The sequence below is a fragment of the Harpia harpyja genome, chromosome 3 (assembly GCF_026419915.1).
Source record: "Harpia harpyja isolate bHarHar1 chromosome 3, bHarHar1 primary haplotype, whole genome shotgun sequence".
Taxonomy (NCBI): Eukaryota; Metazoa; Chordata; class Aves; order Accipitriformes; family Accipitridae; genus Harpia; species Harpia harpyja.
In genome coordinates, this window is record NC_068942.1 from 30735983 (window position 1) to 30755639 (window position 19657).

General features: G+C 38.4%; 1 protein-coding gene across 1 annotated transcript in view; it reads left to right on the forward strand.

Moving 5' to 3' along the window:
- Positions 1-19657, forward strand: part of EYS (eyes shut homolog) — a 1008942-nt gene that overhangs the window by 713044 nt on the left and 276241 nt on the right. The window contains exons 33-34 of the mRNA XM_052781811.1: positions 6137-6327; positions 8081-8172. Coding sequence (XP_052637771.1) covers positions 6137-6327; positions 8081-8172 — 283 coding nt within the window. The remainder of the gene's footprint in view (positions 1-6136; positions 6328-8080; positions 8173-19657) is intronic.

The following is a 19657-nucleotide window of genomic DNA, read 5'->3' on the forward strand; positions in this document are numbered from 1 at the left end:
TGTGGGAAGTTACCTGTTTCAATTTAAGACCATTTTCTCTTATCCTCCTGTCATTCCTGTCTACAAAGAGCCTGACTATCTCCTCAGTGACATCCTTGTAAGTAAGTACCAAAATGCTGCTGTTAGGTCCCCCTCAAACCTTCCCATCTTCAGCATGAACATGATGCTGGGCCGTTGCTCTGTCATGGCGATTGCTTTTCTTCATGTGAAACTTTTTTTGCCTGTGGGAACCTTCAGCAGTGGTTGAAATAGGATCAAATCACATCATTAACGCTTTGCATACTAATTGGTAGTATGGAGAAGGTAGTGTGTCCCTCAACAAAGTGAATTCTCACTATCAACTGTGATCTAGGTACAATAAAAATAGTGAATGAAGGAAGTGTGAACAGCAGTTTAGTATTTGAAATCATTTATTGGTATTAAGTGCAAAGGTTGGAAACACTGTAGTTTTGACAAAATATTTAACTGTAATTGACAATAGTTAGAGTCATTGTTTGAAAATCTTCGCCAGGGTGCAGAACAGTAATATTTTACCGAAGACATAAATTCCAGCTAGAAATGGAACTCCCACTAAGCAGCTTCACCACTAAGAAAGACTGGTTATAAAAATCTCCCTTCCTTTTTTTTCAATAGTCAACTTCAAGATAAAAGTAATACTAATAGAATTTACTTTTTGTCCATGTATTTCCCATGTTCCTCAGAAAGTGAAGAAATAAGCCGAGAGAGTTTCACAGCAAAGTATCACAGCTGAATTTGCTTTGTGCCATCCTAATTAGAGGACTGAAGACTTATTTATGAATTCAGAATGAAATTGTTAGCTTCAAGGTCACTGAAGCATTGTTACCAGCACAGATCTCCCCAAGAATATATTCACAAAAATATTTGTTAAACTTCAACTTTCTGTATGTGTTCATGTAGTTTAAAAGGATGCTCTGTACGAATACTCACAGGAGAATGAAATGGTGGCCAGGGCTGACTAAATGTAATGATGTTTTACCTGACTTGCCATCTGTAATTCTTGGCAGTGCTTCTGCTGTTCCTCTCCTCAAGCGTCCGTGGTTGAGGAGCTTGTCCATCCTATACCAGCACGAATTGAGTTATGTTCATCTTATACTCGCAAGAGCGTCCTGTCACGCTGTTGCCCAGACACACTTTCTCCTTCCTCGCTTCTCTTCAGCTTATGGTATGGGTCCCCCAGCACACCTAGTCGAAAGCCCTCTTCGTTAGGTTAACAAGCACACCCACTCTCGCTCCGCTTTGTTAGACGTGTCAGCAAAACGGTCAGGCGTTTTGCTGCGCGAGTCAGCTGCCGGTCAGGACTTTGCCCCTGGCTGGCGGGACTGAGGGCCCCCACGCCGTCCTCCCTCACCCCCGCAGTCTCTCCCGCGGCGCGGGGTTACCCCGGCAGCACGGCGGGTGCCCCCCACGGAAGACCAGCCTTGCTGGTCCCTGCGCGAAACCCCAGATCCCGGCCCTGGAGACCTCAGGCCGGACCGGCACCGCCGTACCCCACGGAAGGCAGTCGTCCGCGATGGTCTCTCGCCCGCCTTTGCCCCCTTCTGCAGACGCGAGCTCTGGGCTGAGCGGGCTCCCGGGGCTCTCCCGGGGCGTCTTGTTGGCCCTCAGGGGGGCCCGGCGGCCGCAGGTCTGCTGGGCCCTCAGAAGCCGTCCTCTTGCTGCCAGAGGCCACGAGCTTCCAGCCCGGCCATGAGCTTCAGCTGTGCCCATCCCTTTCTTCGAGTGGCCCAGCCTCTTTCTCTCCCCCGTTTACTGCAAACCCCTCGTTTTCCCCGATGGTGGGCAGCTGTGGGGCTGGGAGGGGCCAGGGTGCACCGGGCAGCCATTAGCAGGGGTTTTTGGTCAGCCAGCCAGTCTCGCAGGAGGTGGCGAGCTGGGGTGGATGGCTGGCTGCGAGTGTGCCCTCACTGAGGTAAGCCGTGGCACCGTTCACGGTGGAGGCTAGCAGGCCGTCCTGAGGAGGAGCGGCGCTCCTTGGGTGCTGCCGGCCTGGGCCTGGGTGGCGGGTGGCTGCGGGAAGGCGGCTGTTGGGGTCTGCAGCCAGCCCGGTGGAACGGTCCTTGCTCTGGCCTTTTCATTTCACTCTTGTAAAGTGTTTTTTTTTTTCTTTTTTGCTTGGCGTTCCCTAGCTTAAAATAAACATAACTTTCTTATGACCACAGTTTTATGCTGTCGTAAGGGAGCCGTTCCTTCTTTATAAAAAATAGATTAAATTTCCAAAGAGCAAGTTAATTGTTCATATCTTTCAGGAGAGAGTCCTTCTTACAGGCAATGATGCCTTCTCTTTGAATGTTGTAAGGTATTTCTAATTAAAAGAATAGTAAATGACGTAAAAGATGTGTCTGTGAAAGAGGCAAAAACAATAGCTTGAAGGAGAGTGTTTTATTTGAAGGTGTAGCATAACAAAAAAGGAATTGCAGTAGAAAGAAGAAAAGTGTTACTATAATCCTCTCTGTGCCTGAATCCATGCAAACTGCAGGGTATGCATTAGACACAGAAATATCCGGAGGCAGAAGCTCCATTGTCCACAGGAGCATATGCTCATGAGCGTATTCAAAGTTTTTAATTATCTCTACCTGCCTTTAAAAACCAAGACTTACAGCTGTCTAGCTCTCGAGATGTTTTAAGTTTGAAGGCCTCTGTTCTGAACCTGATGCAGCTGAAGCTCATTAGAACAGAGGAAACCCAGTAGGTACTGGTAGGAGTTAATGAAGCTTGCCAGTTGGCTGGGTTGCAGACATGCCTGCCTATGTGCTTGCAGTTAGAGCTAGGTCTCAAACCTTTTAACATTCTGACATTAATGCGAATTCGTGTAAACAGAAAAACACGGAGAGCTGTATGTGCACAGGGGAACAAGCTACAACTGCAAGGATTTTACAGGCCAAAGGGCTTTCCTGTTTCTTAGGAAAGCAAGTGTTAGACATTCAGAGTGAAAGAGAAAACACAGCTTCAATTTTTCTTATTTTTTTTCTAAAGGCTTGGGTGATGAGCCCTCTGCTTTAGGACGAATAGCAATCTAGGAAGCCAGCTCTAAAGGTGAAATGAAAAAGCTGCATGTAAGTGTAGTAGAAGGATTATAAGCAAAGCTTATGTTCTATAAAAAGAGATTGTGTATTGTTACAAACTGTGAGAATCTTTACAAGTAAAACCACAGCAGTGGGTTTTGTTAATAGCTATTGTGGGAAGGTATGTAACCATTTGTGATTCAAGTAGCACGTTTTTATTGGTTTCACAAAAACCTGGAGCCTGCTAAATGTTCTTCAGTGCTTTCTATCATTAACTCTTTCCATATTTATGGACATAAAGCAATTGCAGGAATTTTACTGCAGCTGATTCCTTTAAAAAGCTTTCTGGTTAGCAGCATGAATATATTTCCCATAAGAAGCCAAACTGGCCTCAAATCCATGGAATAATGGAGTGTATTGTCTTGCAAGGCAGCATCATTTCTGGCCATAGGAAGATAAAAAGACATGATGTCAGTGAGAATAAAGTAAAATTTATGTCTGCAGTGCTCTGTGTACTTACTACAATTACACATGGAAAGCTAAAGGTAGATGCCACCAGCTCTTGCTTGTTTGGCCTTTCTTGAAATTTAGTAGATGATCCAGTCTGGCCTCAGTTACCAGAGTTAGATTGTAGTTTCACGAATCATGAATAAACTGCTTTGTTCCCCTGCCCACCTCTTTTTTTCTTCTCACAATTACAGATTTTACTCTCTTGTAGTGAGACCTGGGGGTTCAGATGCCTTGCGTTAGCAAAGCACCAAAGAACTGACATAACTTTGACCCGTTCTCACATGTCTACTTAATTATATGCTGAACAATGCAAAAAAAGCCCACCTCCAAAAACCTGAGAAGGTACAGAAGGAATTAGGACTGCAGGAAAGAGATGTTCCATGCAACATTGCTGTCTTTCAGCCAAGCTGATCTCCTAAGTGGAGTCAAGAAAAGGAGGTGGTTAGATATCAGTATCTCAGGAGTGTGGGGATAACTGAGCGGTTCCATGGGAGAAGCAAAACCATGTGCAGGGGCAGTTCAGGGCAAATGGAATGAGGGAAAGATTTAGTGCTCAGTGACAAGCTCAGGAAGGAAAACAAAAAAGGGTTTAGGGATTGGAGGTAATCCTCTAAAGCTGTGTCTGCCCTTTCTTAGAGAAATTGTCCTGTTTATAAAACGGAAGAAGCTTTCTGTGCAATTTTGTATGTGTTTTTTTTTTTAATCGAGTTTTCTGAAATTTACACATACAGGCTTAAATTTCAAAATAGAATTTTTAAAGATTAAATACACTACACTTATAAGGTCATCTTTTTTCATCCGTGATCATTGATTGGTATTGCTTGAAATTTTTGGTTTGTTTTACTGTGTGTTGTATGTGTACATATATTACTGATCTGTTGCTGTTTCTCTTTTCACCTCTTCCTGAGAATTTGTTGAGAAGAGCTTTGCTTGGGATTTGACCACAGTGACTCTGACTTTGTAAATACGTTTCTGAAAAGTCATGAATGGATAAAATTCAGCATAGTCTTACAGTGATATACAGGAGTGCAACATTAATAGTTTGTAACTTATCCCAGTATCATTGATGTTCAGAATTTAAGCATATGGAGTAATGTATTTGCTATTGGAGTTGGTGTCAGAACAGATTAAAATTTTGCCTGCTTTGGAAAATAGAAAAGGACCTGTGACCTTCAAAGATACTTGGAATCCCTGGGTAGATGATTCAGTGAAATTGGAGCCGGGTGAAATGGAACTATTCACTTACTATGTGTTATGCATTGTATCTAGGTTCATATTGTTGCACTGATTTTTTTAGTAAGATGGGTGAGCTGTTAATATTTCTTTAAATTTTTATCAGTCTCATAAAGTTGATCAAATAATTGTATGCTGTGTGATTCTTCAGGTGAGACTAAAGCATATTTCTGCTTGTGCAAAAATGAGAATGCCATAGCTGTGCTAAAATGGAACAACTAAACTCCTTGTGTTATGTGTGTGGAAGAGGACGCACATTTTGAATTCCTTATGAGCAGATAAATGTGCTGACCTGAGGCTCAGTTTAAATATTGGCAAGTAAAAAACCTAAGAAGTGCATAACTGCATTTGTTTGTGAATGGGGGTACCCATGTGCGTGTTGAATACTCTTGTAAAAACACAACACGTGAAAGAGAAAGGAAAGGATGGAAGGAGAAAGAAAAGGAAGGAAGAAACAAAGGGAAAATAAAGGAGGAAGAAAGCAAGGGGGAAAGAGAAACAGAAAAGAAAGGAAGAAAAAATAGAGAAATTAAGAAAAAAGGAAAAGAAAAAAGAAATAGGAAGACAGAAGAAGGAAGAAAAGAAAGGGAGGATGAAGGAAGGAGAGAGGAGAAGAAAAAGGAAAGGAGAGAAGAGGGAAAAGGAAAGGACAGAGGAGAGAAAAGGGGGAGAGAGAGAAAAAAGAAAAAGCAGCCACTTTTAAGTGTACTCTGTCATCTGATGGGCTTGCAGCCATGTATTCACATACCTTTTCCATTTAAATAAGAGCTGCATCTGCCCTTGCCAGGTGTGGCACAGGGTGCTGAATTTTAAGAGGGATCTAGACAAATCAAAGAGACAAGCTAGATGTAGTCAGAAGGGAAATTTTCAGCTTTCACCCTAGCAACATCCCATTGTTTGTTTTAGGCAGGAATAGTTGACATATTTAAGATGCCAATTTCATAATTAGGCTGTGGAATGTCTTCCTGCCTTTCCATACCATTTGGTTTCTGCAAAGACTTCAAACTCGTTCATTCTTGCATCAAAAACTATGTGAATGCCTAACTTTGAAAAAACTATTATTGACTCATGCGGAGCCAAAGCTGCTAGATATGTACCAAGTACTATCGTCTTCATAGCCTTTTCTTTCAGGCATTGATCCTAGTTACCTGCTTAATATAATTTTACCTAAGCCTTTATGTCTAGTTTTAGAAACTCTCGGTGTTAGTCTTTGACAGAAGAAACCTAACATAAATTTTCAGATTCCTGTCTCATTGACAGATATAAAAGAGTATCCTATATCTTTGCTACTGTTAGCAGAATAAGGCGGCAGTGGGTGAAGAAGAAAAATGTCTTTGTATCCTTATATCCTCTCAAATTTCTATTTACAGATTTTAGTTGTGCTTGCTATTATGGTGATTCTTACCTGGAATTTCAAGGCTTGCATTTGAATGTGCAAAACTTCATCCAGTTGGAATTTAAGACCTATAAACCTCAGGGACGACTCCTGTATATTGAACAGAGCCCAGAAACAAAAGGACATTTTTTAATTCAGCTTTTCATCAAACATGGCACCTTACAGGTAAGGCATCAAAATCTCCCACTGAAGGAGAAATAAGTAAAAGTTAATATCTGTAAAAAATTTTAATTTTTTTTTTTTCTGTTTCTTACTGTAGAAGATAGTAGATAGAGCTACAGAGTGTCTGGAGATTCTTTAGTATTTTAAGGAAAACAGTTGTCAAACTTGCTATCTCTTAGGGCAAATTCATGGCTAATACTATTAGTATGCCTCACAAGAGTTGGTGCTTGAGGAAACTTGAATAGTGATTATAATTTGAATGTCTCATATAAAAAGTACACATTAAAAGACAAAAATAAAGAATGTAGATTTTGTCTTTACAACTGGTACGAATTAAGGTATTCTGTTTTATATACAAAGCCTAAACTAACTGAACCTCCTCGTGTGCAAGTTCATTAAAATTGTTACAAGGGAGGCTCTGGAATTGAGTGAATTGTCATGGGAAAATTTACTGTGTAAGGGAATAGAGTGTATCTTTGTTACCATGTGGCTCTGAGTAGAAGCCTTTTATGTGACCTATCATGTTAATTCACAGTTCCACGGGATCACAAAAAACATTTCCTTGGCTTTCGTGGACAAACTAAATAGGAATACATTTGTTTATAAACTTTAAGGAGTAAAATGTGTATCCCAGTATGTCTTTACCTTTGGCAAGTTATTCCTTCTTTTCTGAGGAAGAGATAAAGCTTGAGCTTTATGAAGAGATGGGCAGATACTGAATGGGCTATAAAAAGATAATAAACGAGAAGTTACTTTTCTCATAATGGATCTTCCATTTTCCTGTTAAAAAATTCCAAAAGCTCGGCTGTAATTATATTCTTCTGTAAAAATTGTGAAATGACTGTTAGGAACAGCATATTTGAGTTATTTGCCTTCATGTCTAAAGAGCATGATCATACTAAAAAGATATATAAATTAAACATAAACAGCAAAAGAAGAAAATAGCTTTTTACTTTATTTTGTTATATTGTGATTTACTGTGTTTTATTATATTGTGACTATCCAGAACAAATGAGATTAGTCAGGGGTAGGAAGTTATCCGAGGTTTAGAAAATGTTGATGGCTCTAAGTCCATCTTACTTGTATTCATGGTAAAGTAATGATGCAGAAAGATATTTTTCTAACATATCATAAGCACCATAAAATATGAAAGTACTTTAATTGACAAAAATCTATTCAGAGATCCCAGTGTGCCATGTTAAAACTAATTGAATTCAGTTAATCATTCACAAAGCTGGTTAATTAAATGCAGATTTAAAGCCCAATGAACAAATGGTTCTAAGCTCACAATCAAGCTACAATTACAAGTAGACAAACCATGAAATCAAGTGCTTGTTCACATTAGTATAGGAAATTAAATGGTGTTCCAAAATGCTCAAGCCTGCATGCTACATTACGTGTTTGGAAGTGTAAGGAGGCCATAAAATGGTAAGTAAAATTCACCCGTGGCCACTGTTAATTTTGGGTTGCAGATGGTCAACTTCTTTGCAGATCAGGCCCATAATATCTGATTGTTCAATACACAAAGATGAAAGCATTTTCATGCAGGCTAGGAAGCGTATATGTGTGCTTGTATATTTCTGGTGCAATAGACTTCCTGACCCAGATCTTTAATGAAACATTAGTTCTGTGTGATACACATGACATCCTTCAGGTTTTTATGAAACCATTTGTTATTTTTAAATTCAAGTTTCTGAGCCTGTAACTGTTTAATTATTAGAAATCATGTAATAAAAGCATTTTTCCCGCTCCGTAGTACCAGTTTTTATGTGATGAAGCAGCAGAAGTAAAAAACATCACTACTACTGCTAGAGTGGATGATGGACACTGGTATAAAGTGCAAATTAGGTAAGTTTTATATTTTACTGTTGTCTGTGTTTATAATTGCTTCGAAGATCATCTAGGTTGGATAGTTAGTAAATTCCAATCATACTATATCTCATTAGCTATGAGTGATACCTGAACATGTGCAGTAAAATCATGTTACGGTAGTGTGGACTACAACACGTCCTTGGAAAGAATGTTTAAAACTATAGTGCAGTTGGACAGTGCTCATCACATTACTGATGTGCTTAACGGAAATAAGCTTATTCTCATTGAAATCACGTATCATAGCAAACATAAGCATTCAGGCAGGGAAGCTGCTGTGCAGTAGGTCCAAGCTACTTAGTCCAGGAAATAGTTGCATTTCTGACAATGAGAGTGTGACTAATAGAAAAATCTTGGAAAATAGATAAATAGGCAGAAGCTGCACCATGACTTTTGTTGCTGTCACTGACTTGCAACTCACAATAAGATATATTACTCCTGGAAAAGTAATACTTGCAACTGAAGGAGGATAAAATGAAAGGAAAATGAGCTAGGTAGTAGGTTTTCCATGTTCTTTGTACATAGATATATCTGATGACCAAAGGTCTGTGCTGTTAGAATCCACAGCCTTTTAAGAACTTGGAAGAGAAAGTTTTGTTTTCACTTCATTGGAAAATTAGGCATGAGTCTTAGTGAGCTTTTCAGGTGCCCAGTTCCTATTAGACAGCTTAAAATAGGTCCAAGTCCTCTAGTCCAGCAAGAAGTAAGAGAGCTAGCTGTCTGCTTGTCGCTCAGGAGCAAATGACTCCCTAAAAAGTTTGTGGAGGGGTACAGAAGGGACAAAAGCCTTTTACTGGAATAAGCCCTTTATAGCTATATCTGTCCAAACATAGCTAAATGAAGCACTTTTGCAGGGCAGCTACAGCTGGACCCTTAGCTTCTATGGGAAACTGTAGTGCTGATTGTATCCATTATGTTGTGCCTTGCTGCCTCAGATGTGGCAGTGAGTAGTCAGTGAGAAGGACCATGGTTTGCTGCTGCATTTCAGCTATCATTGCTGTCATATTTTTTTTCCAGCAATGTAAACCAGGCTTAAGCTCCAGACCATGCCGTAAGACAATGCAAACTAACGCAAGGAGCAAAAGTCAGTAATTCGCTGAAGTTGTGCTTATCACCCAAAAAGGGAATAACATAAAACCAAACCATGCTAATGGAACGTAACAGCAAGTGTGAGCTCCTCCCTGACCAGGAAGGAATAGAAGACACCTCTATGACACTGATAAAAGTGGGATTCTCTAAAATCCTGAATAACATACGCGGTTCTGTGTAGTTCTCTGGTTTTGAGTCCCTCTCAATCTCAGAATAGAGGAAGTAGAATTGGAATTTTTTTTTTTTTAGAGAAGAGATATAAAGATAAAGGCATTAAACAGCTTCTGTATGAAAGGTGACTAAATAATCAGGGACTCTGCAAGTCCATTAAAGACAACTGAGGGAGAAAACCAAAGAAATCTAAAAAAATCCCATGTGACACAGAGAAAGTGGATAAGGACTGGAGACATAAAGTTTTTAGTCTGTTGTCTAGTTTAATCCATTAGAATTCTATTGTTATTCCTTTGTTGTTCATTTTAAGAAAGATTTAAGATCCTGAAGGCAACAAACATATGAATACCTGAACCCTCAGTACTGCAGGAGACTTAAAGAAAAACATCCTTTCCCCTGGTGCTGGAGCATTAGAACTGCCATGTCATTGACATTACTCAGATGTATTAAGTACCATGATGTGAGTGCACCTATTTTATGCATTTTCCCCCAACTCCATCAAGCAGAAAATAACTTGAATCTATAAATCAGCCTATGGCAATAGCTGGAAAGAAAACCAACCCAATTTCTATTTCTGGTGTTCCTTTTGAGCCTAAAAAGGAAGGAAGAAAGAGTTATCTTCTTTCATTTGCAGAGAATGGTAATTATTTCAGGACAGCTCAGGTATGATGGGCCACACTGATTTTTGGTGTTGAAAGAGAAGGAATGCATCCCACTTATGGGATTAGGCTAATTAGTGAGCAATTATTAATCACTCTACTTACTTTAGTAGACTGGAAATGGTTTTGGCCATTGTTTTAAGATGACATTGTGCAGACAACACCAAGTTGGGTGGGAGTGTTGATCTGCTGGAGGGTAGGACAGGCTGGGTGGATGGGCCGAGGCCAACTGTATGAGGTTCAACAAGGTCGAGTGCTGGGTCCTGCACTTGGGTCACAACAACCCCATCCAGCGCTACAGGCTTGGGGAAGAGCGGCCGGAAAGCTGCCCGGTGGAAAAGGACCTGGGGGTGCTGGTCGACAGCCGGCTGAGTATGAGCCAGCGGTGTGCCCGGGTGGCCAAGGCGGCCAACGGCATCCTGGCCTGTATCAGAAACAGTGTGGCCAGCAGGAGCAGGGCAGGGATCGTCCCCCTGTACTGGGCACTGGTGAGGCTGCCCCTCGAGTCCTGTGTTCAGTTTTGGGCCCCTCACTGCAGGAAAGACATGGAGGGGCTGGAGCGTGTCCAGAGAAGGGCAGCCAAGCTGGTGAGGGGCCTGGAGCACAAGTCTGATGAGGAGCGGCTGAGGGAGCTGGGGTGGTTCAGTCTGGAGAAAAGGAGGCTGAGGGGAGACCTTATCGCTCCCTACAACTACCTGAAAGGAGGGTGTAGTGAGGTGGGTGCTGGTCTCTTCTGTCAAGTATGAAGTGACAGGACAAGAGGAAATGGCCTCCAGTTGTACCAGGGGAGGTTTAGGTTGGATATCAGGAAAAATTTCTTCACTGAAAGGGCTGTCAGGCACTGGAACGGGCTGCCAAGGGAAGTGGTTGAGTCACCGTCCCTGGGGGTATTTAAAAGATGTGTAGATGTGGCGCTTAGGGACATGGTTTAGTGGTGGATTTGGTAGTGTTCGGTTAACGGTTGCAGTCAATGATCTTAAAAGGTCTTTTCCAATCTAAGCGATTCTATGATTCTAAGATTTAAAATTGTAATGGTGCAGATTCAGAAAAATTTGTTTAGAAGTTGCTTCTGTTTTCATCTACTGCATCTTTACATGTGCTTGAGTTAATGAAGAAAATGTATATGCTGTATGGAAAAGTATAACCACTGCTTTACATACTTTTTTCTTCATTAACAAATACATATTATTGACAATTAGATTTGATAGAGTCACTCTTGAAATACGTGTGTTACTTGTTTTATGAAGTTAACATTTAATTTGAGCAACTGTGGTATAAAACGGCACAGTAAAACTTAAAATTACTTCAGTGAAAAAGTGCTGTAGCTTATTCAGCAGCTGTCTAGAGCTTTGCAAACATTGTTTAATGTTCTCAGAACTGATTTGCAGTGAGGTGAGTAAGTTAAGTATTGAACAATGGTATCTGGGAAGTTGGCGAATTCAGGATGGGAGTGTAGGAGATACTGAATACTCTAACATAGTGGATATGCAGAGTGTGGGATTTTCTTTGTTCTGCAGATGTTAAGTATTATGAACAGACATCATGGGTAATAAAAATGATTTTGTACTTGTTTGTTGGAAGAAACTGCTCATTCTCATTATTTAAAGTATTTCTAATTGTTTGGAGCCCTTTTGATGTGGCCCTGTGATGGAAAGTTTTTTTGTCTTTCAAATTCACTAAAAGCAATGCATTTCACCTACTGAAGATAAGCCGTATGCAAAGAATGTACTGCCTTTACAATATCATACTAAATGAAAGAAATAGACTTAAAAGTAGTGAGTGTTGTGTAATGCGAGTTGAAATACAGTGAAAATTAGATAGTGATAACATCTTCCTTTTCTGCTTACAGGGGAGCATTTTACTACTTCCTTTATCCCACAGAAATCATTCCTGGTGTGAATAAAAGAAATGTCACACCTTTTAATGGTTGCAAATAAACGTGCATATTACTGTCAGACACTATGCTCTCTCCAGTTCTCATAGTTCACCAGAATATTCATGCTGAAAGTAAAATAGCAGCATTGCTATTCATGCTGTTATTTCATGATAATGGAGTATTGTGGCTACAATAGTTGTAACGATTTAATAAAATTGGATATAATAAGAGGACTGGATTTGCATCAAAATCTGGGATAGCTTGATAATTTTGGATAGAATGTAACTTACTGCCTCAGATTAGTCTTAATGTATGGCATTGGCTGCTAAAACCAACACGTTGCCAAGGTTTGCCTCAGAGCAGTGCCCGAGAGTTCTGTTTTATGTGTAAGCTAGTACAGTTGTTTACCAAGTCTAGCTATTAATGAAGATCATTGCAGCTGTTTCACTCACATTTCTGACTGTATTGTTTTGTTTTTCTTAAGAACATTGCCAGGGAAGTGAAAGTGCTACAGTGAAAAATGGATATGGGCAATATCCCACAGGGATTAGATTTCCTCAGGGTATTACGAAGGGAAGGAAATGTTAGACTCAAGCCTGGGGAAGTTTACATGTTTGGCTTTCTTGTGAAGGTACAGTTACCTTACTGGCAATGCAGGGGATGCTCTACCGCAATCTTCTCATTCCAGCCCTTATAAAACTGCCTTCTTTAACTGCTTTGAGATTTATCATATTCAATCTTGTCATCAAAACAAGTTGATAAATTAACACCGTATTGCAGAAACAGGCCAAACTGCAGCAGCGATATTAGAAATTTGTCCTTTTATTGGTCCACTACACTCCATTTCAACAACAATTATTTCAGTACTGATAATAATAGTCTCCTTGATTAAATAAGAAATTCTTTATTTTACTTTTAATCTCAGATCACAATTGTCAATTGCTTTAGCAAATCTATCATCTTATAAATTGATTATGCAGTAGATGTCATGAACGCAATTTCTTTCTTTAAAATTAGTCTATCCACTTTGAACTTTTCTTTTAATCGACTGTGACCATTAGGATTAGAAAACTGGTGTAGATGCTCCACCAGTCTAGAAACCAACTGCAAAATGTGGCAGTTTGCTTTTTTAGAGAGTTCATTATTCTTCTCCTTTAACTCATAATGTTTGAAATTTGAGGTTTGCACTAGTTAACTATAGGACTTTTGGTGATGGATTGTCTTGGTTTTGAGATGTAGGTGTTTTCTGATTCCTCTAGTCAGAAAAAGATCTTTCTAATCATGCCATAATGCAACATATGCTCACTCTGGAGCTTGTATATTGCTTGGTTTTGACAGCTTTTTATGAAGGCCTGAGATAATCCATATGGCGCAAAATATGCTGTATTTATCCTTCAGAATATGCTACAAAGCTCATATTTTCCCTAGGGCTTTCAGGCAGGTAAGATAAGCAGATGATAGATAAAGTGGTTAGAAAAAACTGCAGATGCTTCTCTGGTTTGTTTTTATATTTCACTTGTATTGTAAATTCCTGTGTTTATTTTATCACAGGGGTGCTGAACATTGGCCTTCATTTTTAACATAACAGCATGTAGGTGAAGAGGTCATCCATCTGTTGTTTCATGTACTGTGTAAATGCCATATACTCTACTTAATGAAAACATGCTTAACGCGCCATCTCCTCAAAAAAACAGTGTAAACCACAAAATATTGATAGCAATGGCTTCTACTTAATTAGAGTAGAAGTGTATTCAATATTTATATAATGCGGTAAGAAGTGTATTCATGATGCGATAGCTTCATGCTCTTTTCACTTTCTGGGCCTCTCCCAAGGAAGCTATCAATGGCCTTGCATCAGCTGCAAGACTTTTGTTGAAGTACTTGGACATATGCAGAGTTAAGCCTGATTCATATTTAATACCAATACAAATTATTTAGGAAGTTGCTGGACCTCTAATCTGGCCACTGATAGGATCCTCACAAACATACTTTCCTAGCCCTGGCTGTGTTAGTCTTTTTTTCAGTCCCTCCTAAAGTGCCTAGTGTAAAACTAGGGCTGTATGAAATACAACACAAGTGCTGACTTATCTCATAATTTCTAATTTTTGTATAATCAGAAACTTTTCTCAGCTCAGTGGTCTTACTTGGAAGAAGTGCAGTTTATTACATTTAGTCCAATTTATTTATGATTTATTAACACTGGTAATAAAATGATGTTTCTTGTTTCCTAAATTCCACTGTATCTTGATTCCTAATTAGGTTTTATCTGTTAGTTACTGTCCAGTATCCATTGCAGAGGGGCTAAGGCAATGAAAACAAACTGATTTGAGAATAAAGTTTAGATGCAGAGGAGTTTTTATTTAAAATGGAAAACAAATTATGAAAACTTTTGAAATAATGAAACTAATGTCAAGACCTGGATTTGTAAGGTGGTAAATAAGAATGAGTTGATCATAAAGTATCAAGAAAATTGGAAGGATTCTTTTTTTGGTTTGGTTTTTTTGGACAGAGATAAAGAAATGTAACCTAAAATACTTATGGTGACTATCACACAGATGAACAGGAAGAAGTGAAGAATATCCTCCAAAGAGGGTATTCTGGAATACATCTGAAAGGAAAAAGATAATGACTGTTACAACAAATAGTGGCTATTGGCACAAGTAGCTTAAAAAACCTAATTTCTAGGTGCTGAAGATTTCTGTTACACAGTGACACTATCACTGCCCACTAGCAGAGCATGACAGTGCCACAGAAACGGCACTGCTGGATTGAAGAGAATCAAAGGAGATTCTGATTTATGAACTGCGAGATTAAAACCAAATATGAATCAAAAAACACTACATAAAGTTTTGAAGTTTTGCTAGTCAGAATGTATCTTCATGTGTTTTCCAGTTCATTCTACTAACCTGTGCAGTACATTTAGAGAGAATTAATTTGATTTTTAATCCTTTCACAGATAAGTAGAAGGGGAGCTGGGCTAATAACATTCCCTCCTGTGACTAATTTTATTCATTACTTTATCTCATAAATACTCGATAATTTAAATGTAGCTTAATGTATCTTTCTATTTGGAGGTCAAACGTTCAAAATAAATGGTGGTGCTTCTTAAGAATAAATGTTCAATCAATAAGTTTTCAGATTATACTTTTTATACCTAACCCTCCCTTTTTAATGACTTAGAGTACTATGGAAATAATGACTTTATAGATGCTGGAGAGGAATAGCAATGTAAATACAAATACAGCATCTCCCTAAAAATCATCAGAACAGTTAAATAATAATAAACACAGGTAAGCAAACTGGTCTATATATAGGTGGAATACTGATAATGCATTGATGTTATCTGCTGTTGAAGAAATATTAAGGAAAGTGATAGGCAATCAATAAAATTATGCTGACCCAGTTTGTTTTGTGAGTAAGCATAGATTTCTGTAGCTGAAGATTATTTTTGTGTACAAATACCAGAAATTAGCTTCATGTACAGTGCATCAATGCAGTTATCTTCTATTAATCTTAGATATTTTTAAAGTACTGGTTAGTTTAATTTTTTTTTCTGGAAAGAGAACATCTTCAACTTCAGTAGTAGAAGTACTTTACCAAAACTATTATCTATTCTTTGAAGTGTAATTATCATGAAAAACAAAACTATATTTTTATTTCTAGATTTGCAAACTATTCATTTTTTCCTTATTTACAATTGCCTTTCTTTCTCTGTCTTCAGTAAAAATAGAGAAGAAACAACATGCCCTCTCTTACTGACAGCTGCATATCACTAAATTCCGTATCTCTTAGAGATACTGTCTGAACAATTTATGTATTTGCTGGAGGCTTTTCCTCGGGACACGTCCTTAGCTGGTTCTCTGTTTAAGCATGTTTAAATCCTGTTCTATCCCATGTGATCTATACAGTAACTCTTAACTCCATTTTTCACATTATTAATTTCCCAGACTGTTCATAATTTTATTCTCAGAATAACTCAAATTGCTAATTTTTAAAACAAAGTAGTAACAACATTGACTGACATTTTGAAATAATTTTTCCTTATAAAAAGTAATAGAACATAACAGTATCCTATTTCTGAATGGATTTTGTTATTTGGAAAGCAGACCTAATAGATGTAATGCACACAATCCAGTAGTTTCTTTTATACACTTAAATGTGCTGAGCCCTTTGACTTCCTAAGCAAAGTGATTTTAAGTTCTTGTGTTTTCACATGTGATGTCAGTATATTTTATACAATATATGCATATTAATTAAGAGCAAATATACCATCTATCACAAAGGAAGCTTAGGGAAAAAACTGTAGGATTTTAAAAATATTTTATAGAACTTCTTTTCCCCTCTATGGATGAACATGTTACATCATTTGAACACTACAGAATGAGGTACCATAGGCTACCATTTTTATCTAAGATAAAATTTCTAAAATTTCTTGGGTTTAGAGTTTCAGGCCAGAAGGGACTGCTCATTTGACCACCAAGGGACTACTAGGTTGACCTCCTCTGTGTCATAAATGATCAATATTTTGTTCAGGAAGCCACAGACTTCAGTTAAATCAAACCCTTCTATTTCTTAAATATTTTTCTATGATACATTCTGCTGAGGTCACCTCTTCCTAAACCCACAGCACTGGTGAGGAATTTATATATCCAAAGGATTCCGGCTGGCAAACCCCAGCCAGCACTTCAGTGAAAAGCTGGAAATAAAAGCTGGGTAAATATTCCTTTCTGCCCCTGCTAACCCTATGTCTCAGATACGTGACCCGGACTGTACGAACAAGCAGCGGCAGACATCTGAGAGGTGTAATCCACTCTCACCTCAAAGATTTTTTTTTTTTTTTTTTTTTTTTTACCTGCTGGATATCCTTTCACCACAAGTCTCAAGCTTTGCTATTTGAGAGGTGTCCCAGAGAATGGAGAAACAAAAATAATTAACCAGTTCTGTACTGGGAGAAAAATGCTGTTAGGCATTGCACATTGCATCCAGAAGCCTGAAGGTGTAAGTTTTCTGAGAATCTTTGTGCTGAGGCAGATATGAGGCAGCACGAGTATTTGAAAGATGATGCAAGCCATCCTTGTCTTGCTGAAGAGGGATGTGCAGAGAGCAGGACAAGCAGTATAGCTGTCTTGTTTATTCAGACAGTGCTGTATGAATACTGTACAGTGTAACTCCTGCTTAAGGAGAGGGAGGCTGTCTTTCTACTTTATCCCGCATGATTCCCTTTCAGTCAGAGTCATCTTGGAGGCAGGGAGATTGCTCCTCTTCTGAAAGCAAATAAGCTTTCTCTCCCTGAAGGACAGGATGGAGCTTGCAGAGAGTCTGCAACAGCAGTGCAGACTGGGAAAATCCTAAATAAAAGAAGCAGAGTCTGCCTGCTGTAGGAAGCAAGCATTGAGGTGAGCCTTGTAAGACACGGAAGGAAGGAGATTTTGGTTGGGACCAACAGTATATAGTAAAGGATTTATTCAAGTTAGATAATAAATTTGCTTTCAAGCCTTTTATTTAATCTATCACACTTATTTCTACATTTTCATTATTTAAAAATTCTTTATTATTTAATGCAAATTGCTGTGCAAAGAAGGGAGGAGGAACATATGAATGCCCATGGAATAAAGGCTGCAATGTAGTCCTTTGCCTAAATTGCCAGTCAAACCATACCTATAGAAGTATAAGAAATGCCAGTGAGATGATCCAGGCTCCACCATATCTACTGTACATATTCACAGTCCTCCATTCACTTTCAGAATTTCTTTAAAATGTTAGCTTAAAGCTTGTCTTCTAAAAATGAGCAATTTAACTTTCTTTCAGAAAAAAATCATGCTGTTATACTGCTGATGTTGCATGAGCATACTCCTTTCGCACATTGTGTAGTAAAGATCTGTTCTGCATTGCCAGACATGTCAGAATACCCTTTGCTATTCTGAAGTCTCTACAAGTGCTTTATTCATTCAACTAGAACTAAGATTTCACAGAGAAAGAAGGAATAGTGGAAATAGATAAAACCGAGAAGCGATGACAGAGAAACTTGGCATTAATATTTTCATTTCTTGCAGTTAGTTTCCAGAAATTGAAAATAATGAAAGTAAACTTTCTTCTTGCATATCTGTCTCACTATACAAAAAACCCTGCACCGATCAAATCTAATAAAATATTAAAACTAAGTGCATTTGTTTGCAGCTAAATAATATTATTTTATTTTGCATCAATGCAATGTAAAACAATCTTAATTGGAATGAAAAACCATCATGAAATTGGAGCTCAGTATGTTGTGCATGTTTTTTATATTCCACAGAGTGTTTTTCATAAACTTCTTGAGTCAACAGAGAATAAGCAACTGCCTTTTTCTAACAATGTAATTGAACGCAATGGATTTAATTATACTAAATTGATCATAATAACAGTTAATAGCGACTTAATACTGCCAATTAGTTTGAGACAAACTGTTGTTTTACAGCCTCTTTAAGATAAAAGCTTGCTTACTTAGTCATGCCACATCTTGGGTAGAATCACATTCTACACCTTCTCAGAACTCTGCCATCAAAGGAGACACTTAGAAGTTAAAATTTAGAATCATCAGAGACAAATCTGTGGTGTATAGCAATCTATTCTTGCTCAGATTATTTAACTAAATAAATACTAAAAATGTTTCTGTCATTGCTACTTTCTTTTACTTTGGATCTCAAAAGAGCTCCAATGAATGAAAATTTTCTGTTTTAACTTCTGAAACAACTTATTGCAGGGACAGAAATGTAAAACCAGTAGAGTAAAACTCCAATAACCGGCAACATACCTCAAACTTTGTTTTGTATTATTTTCTGAAGAACATTAAAGGATGCTTATGGGTACTTATCTTCTTATTCAGTGCAGTCTTTCAGTTTCACTTGAAATAAAACGTCAGAGTTGCAAGTCTAGGTCCGACTCTAAATTTGCTGCTCTCTGAATGCTTGAATACTGTACTCTAATTTGGGCCAAGCTTTTCACTAAATGACTCGTTATTTACGTCTACATCAACTTGAAATAAGTGCAGATTGTTTTCTAAGTCTAATTTCTGCAAATAGTATTTAAAGTTGTTACAATGTGAGCAGCAGGAAACTTGAAGCTCTCCAAACTGCAGACAGAAATGGCCAGAGGCATAGATCATTGTTTTTTCTCTAGCTAAATATATAGTAGTAAATAAAACTGAAATCTGAAGACTGTTCTCTGGACCTGAGGCTAACTGGCAGGTCCCAGATCATGTCTATAAAAATACTTACTGCAAAATATGTTGGCAACATTTAAGCTAGGAGTGATTCCTGAATTGCACTAACCAGTGAAGTTTTTCAGTTTTGGAACTGGAGGTGATAGCTAGCTTGGGAGGCAACTGTAACAGGAACTGTGATAACTTCATAAAAATACGGACAATTATGTGTCAGGACTTGAACTCATGTTGTGGACCTTTTTAGTTTAGTACTGTAAGTGTAACCTCTGTGAAAAGAATAAGGGGGTACTGTATTTATTCATTCCATAGAATATGAAACAAAGATTATTCTTTTTCCCCCTGTATTCTAAGATAAATTTATTTCATGCCTTGTCAATAGCTTCATTGTTCTTATTTAGTTAAATCGCTCTCTGAGACCAGACTAAGAAATCAACTCCAGTTCCAGGAAATCCGAGTCTGCTGTCAGAGGGA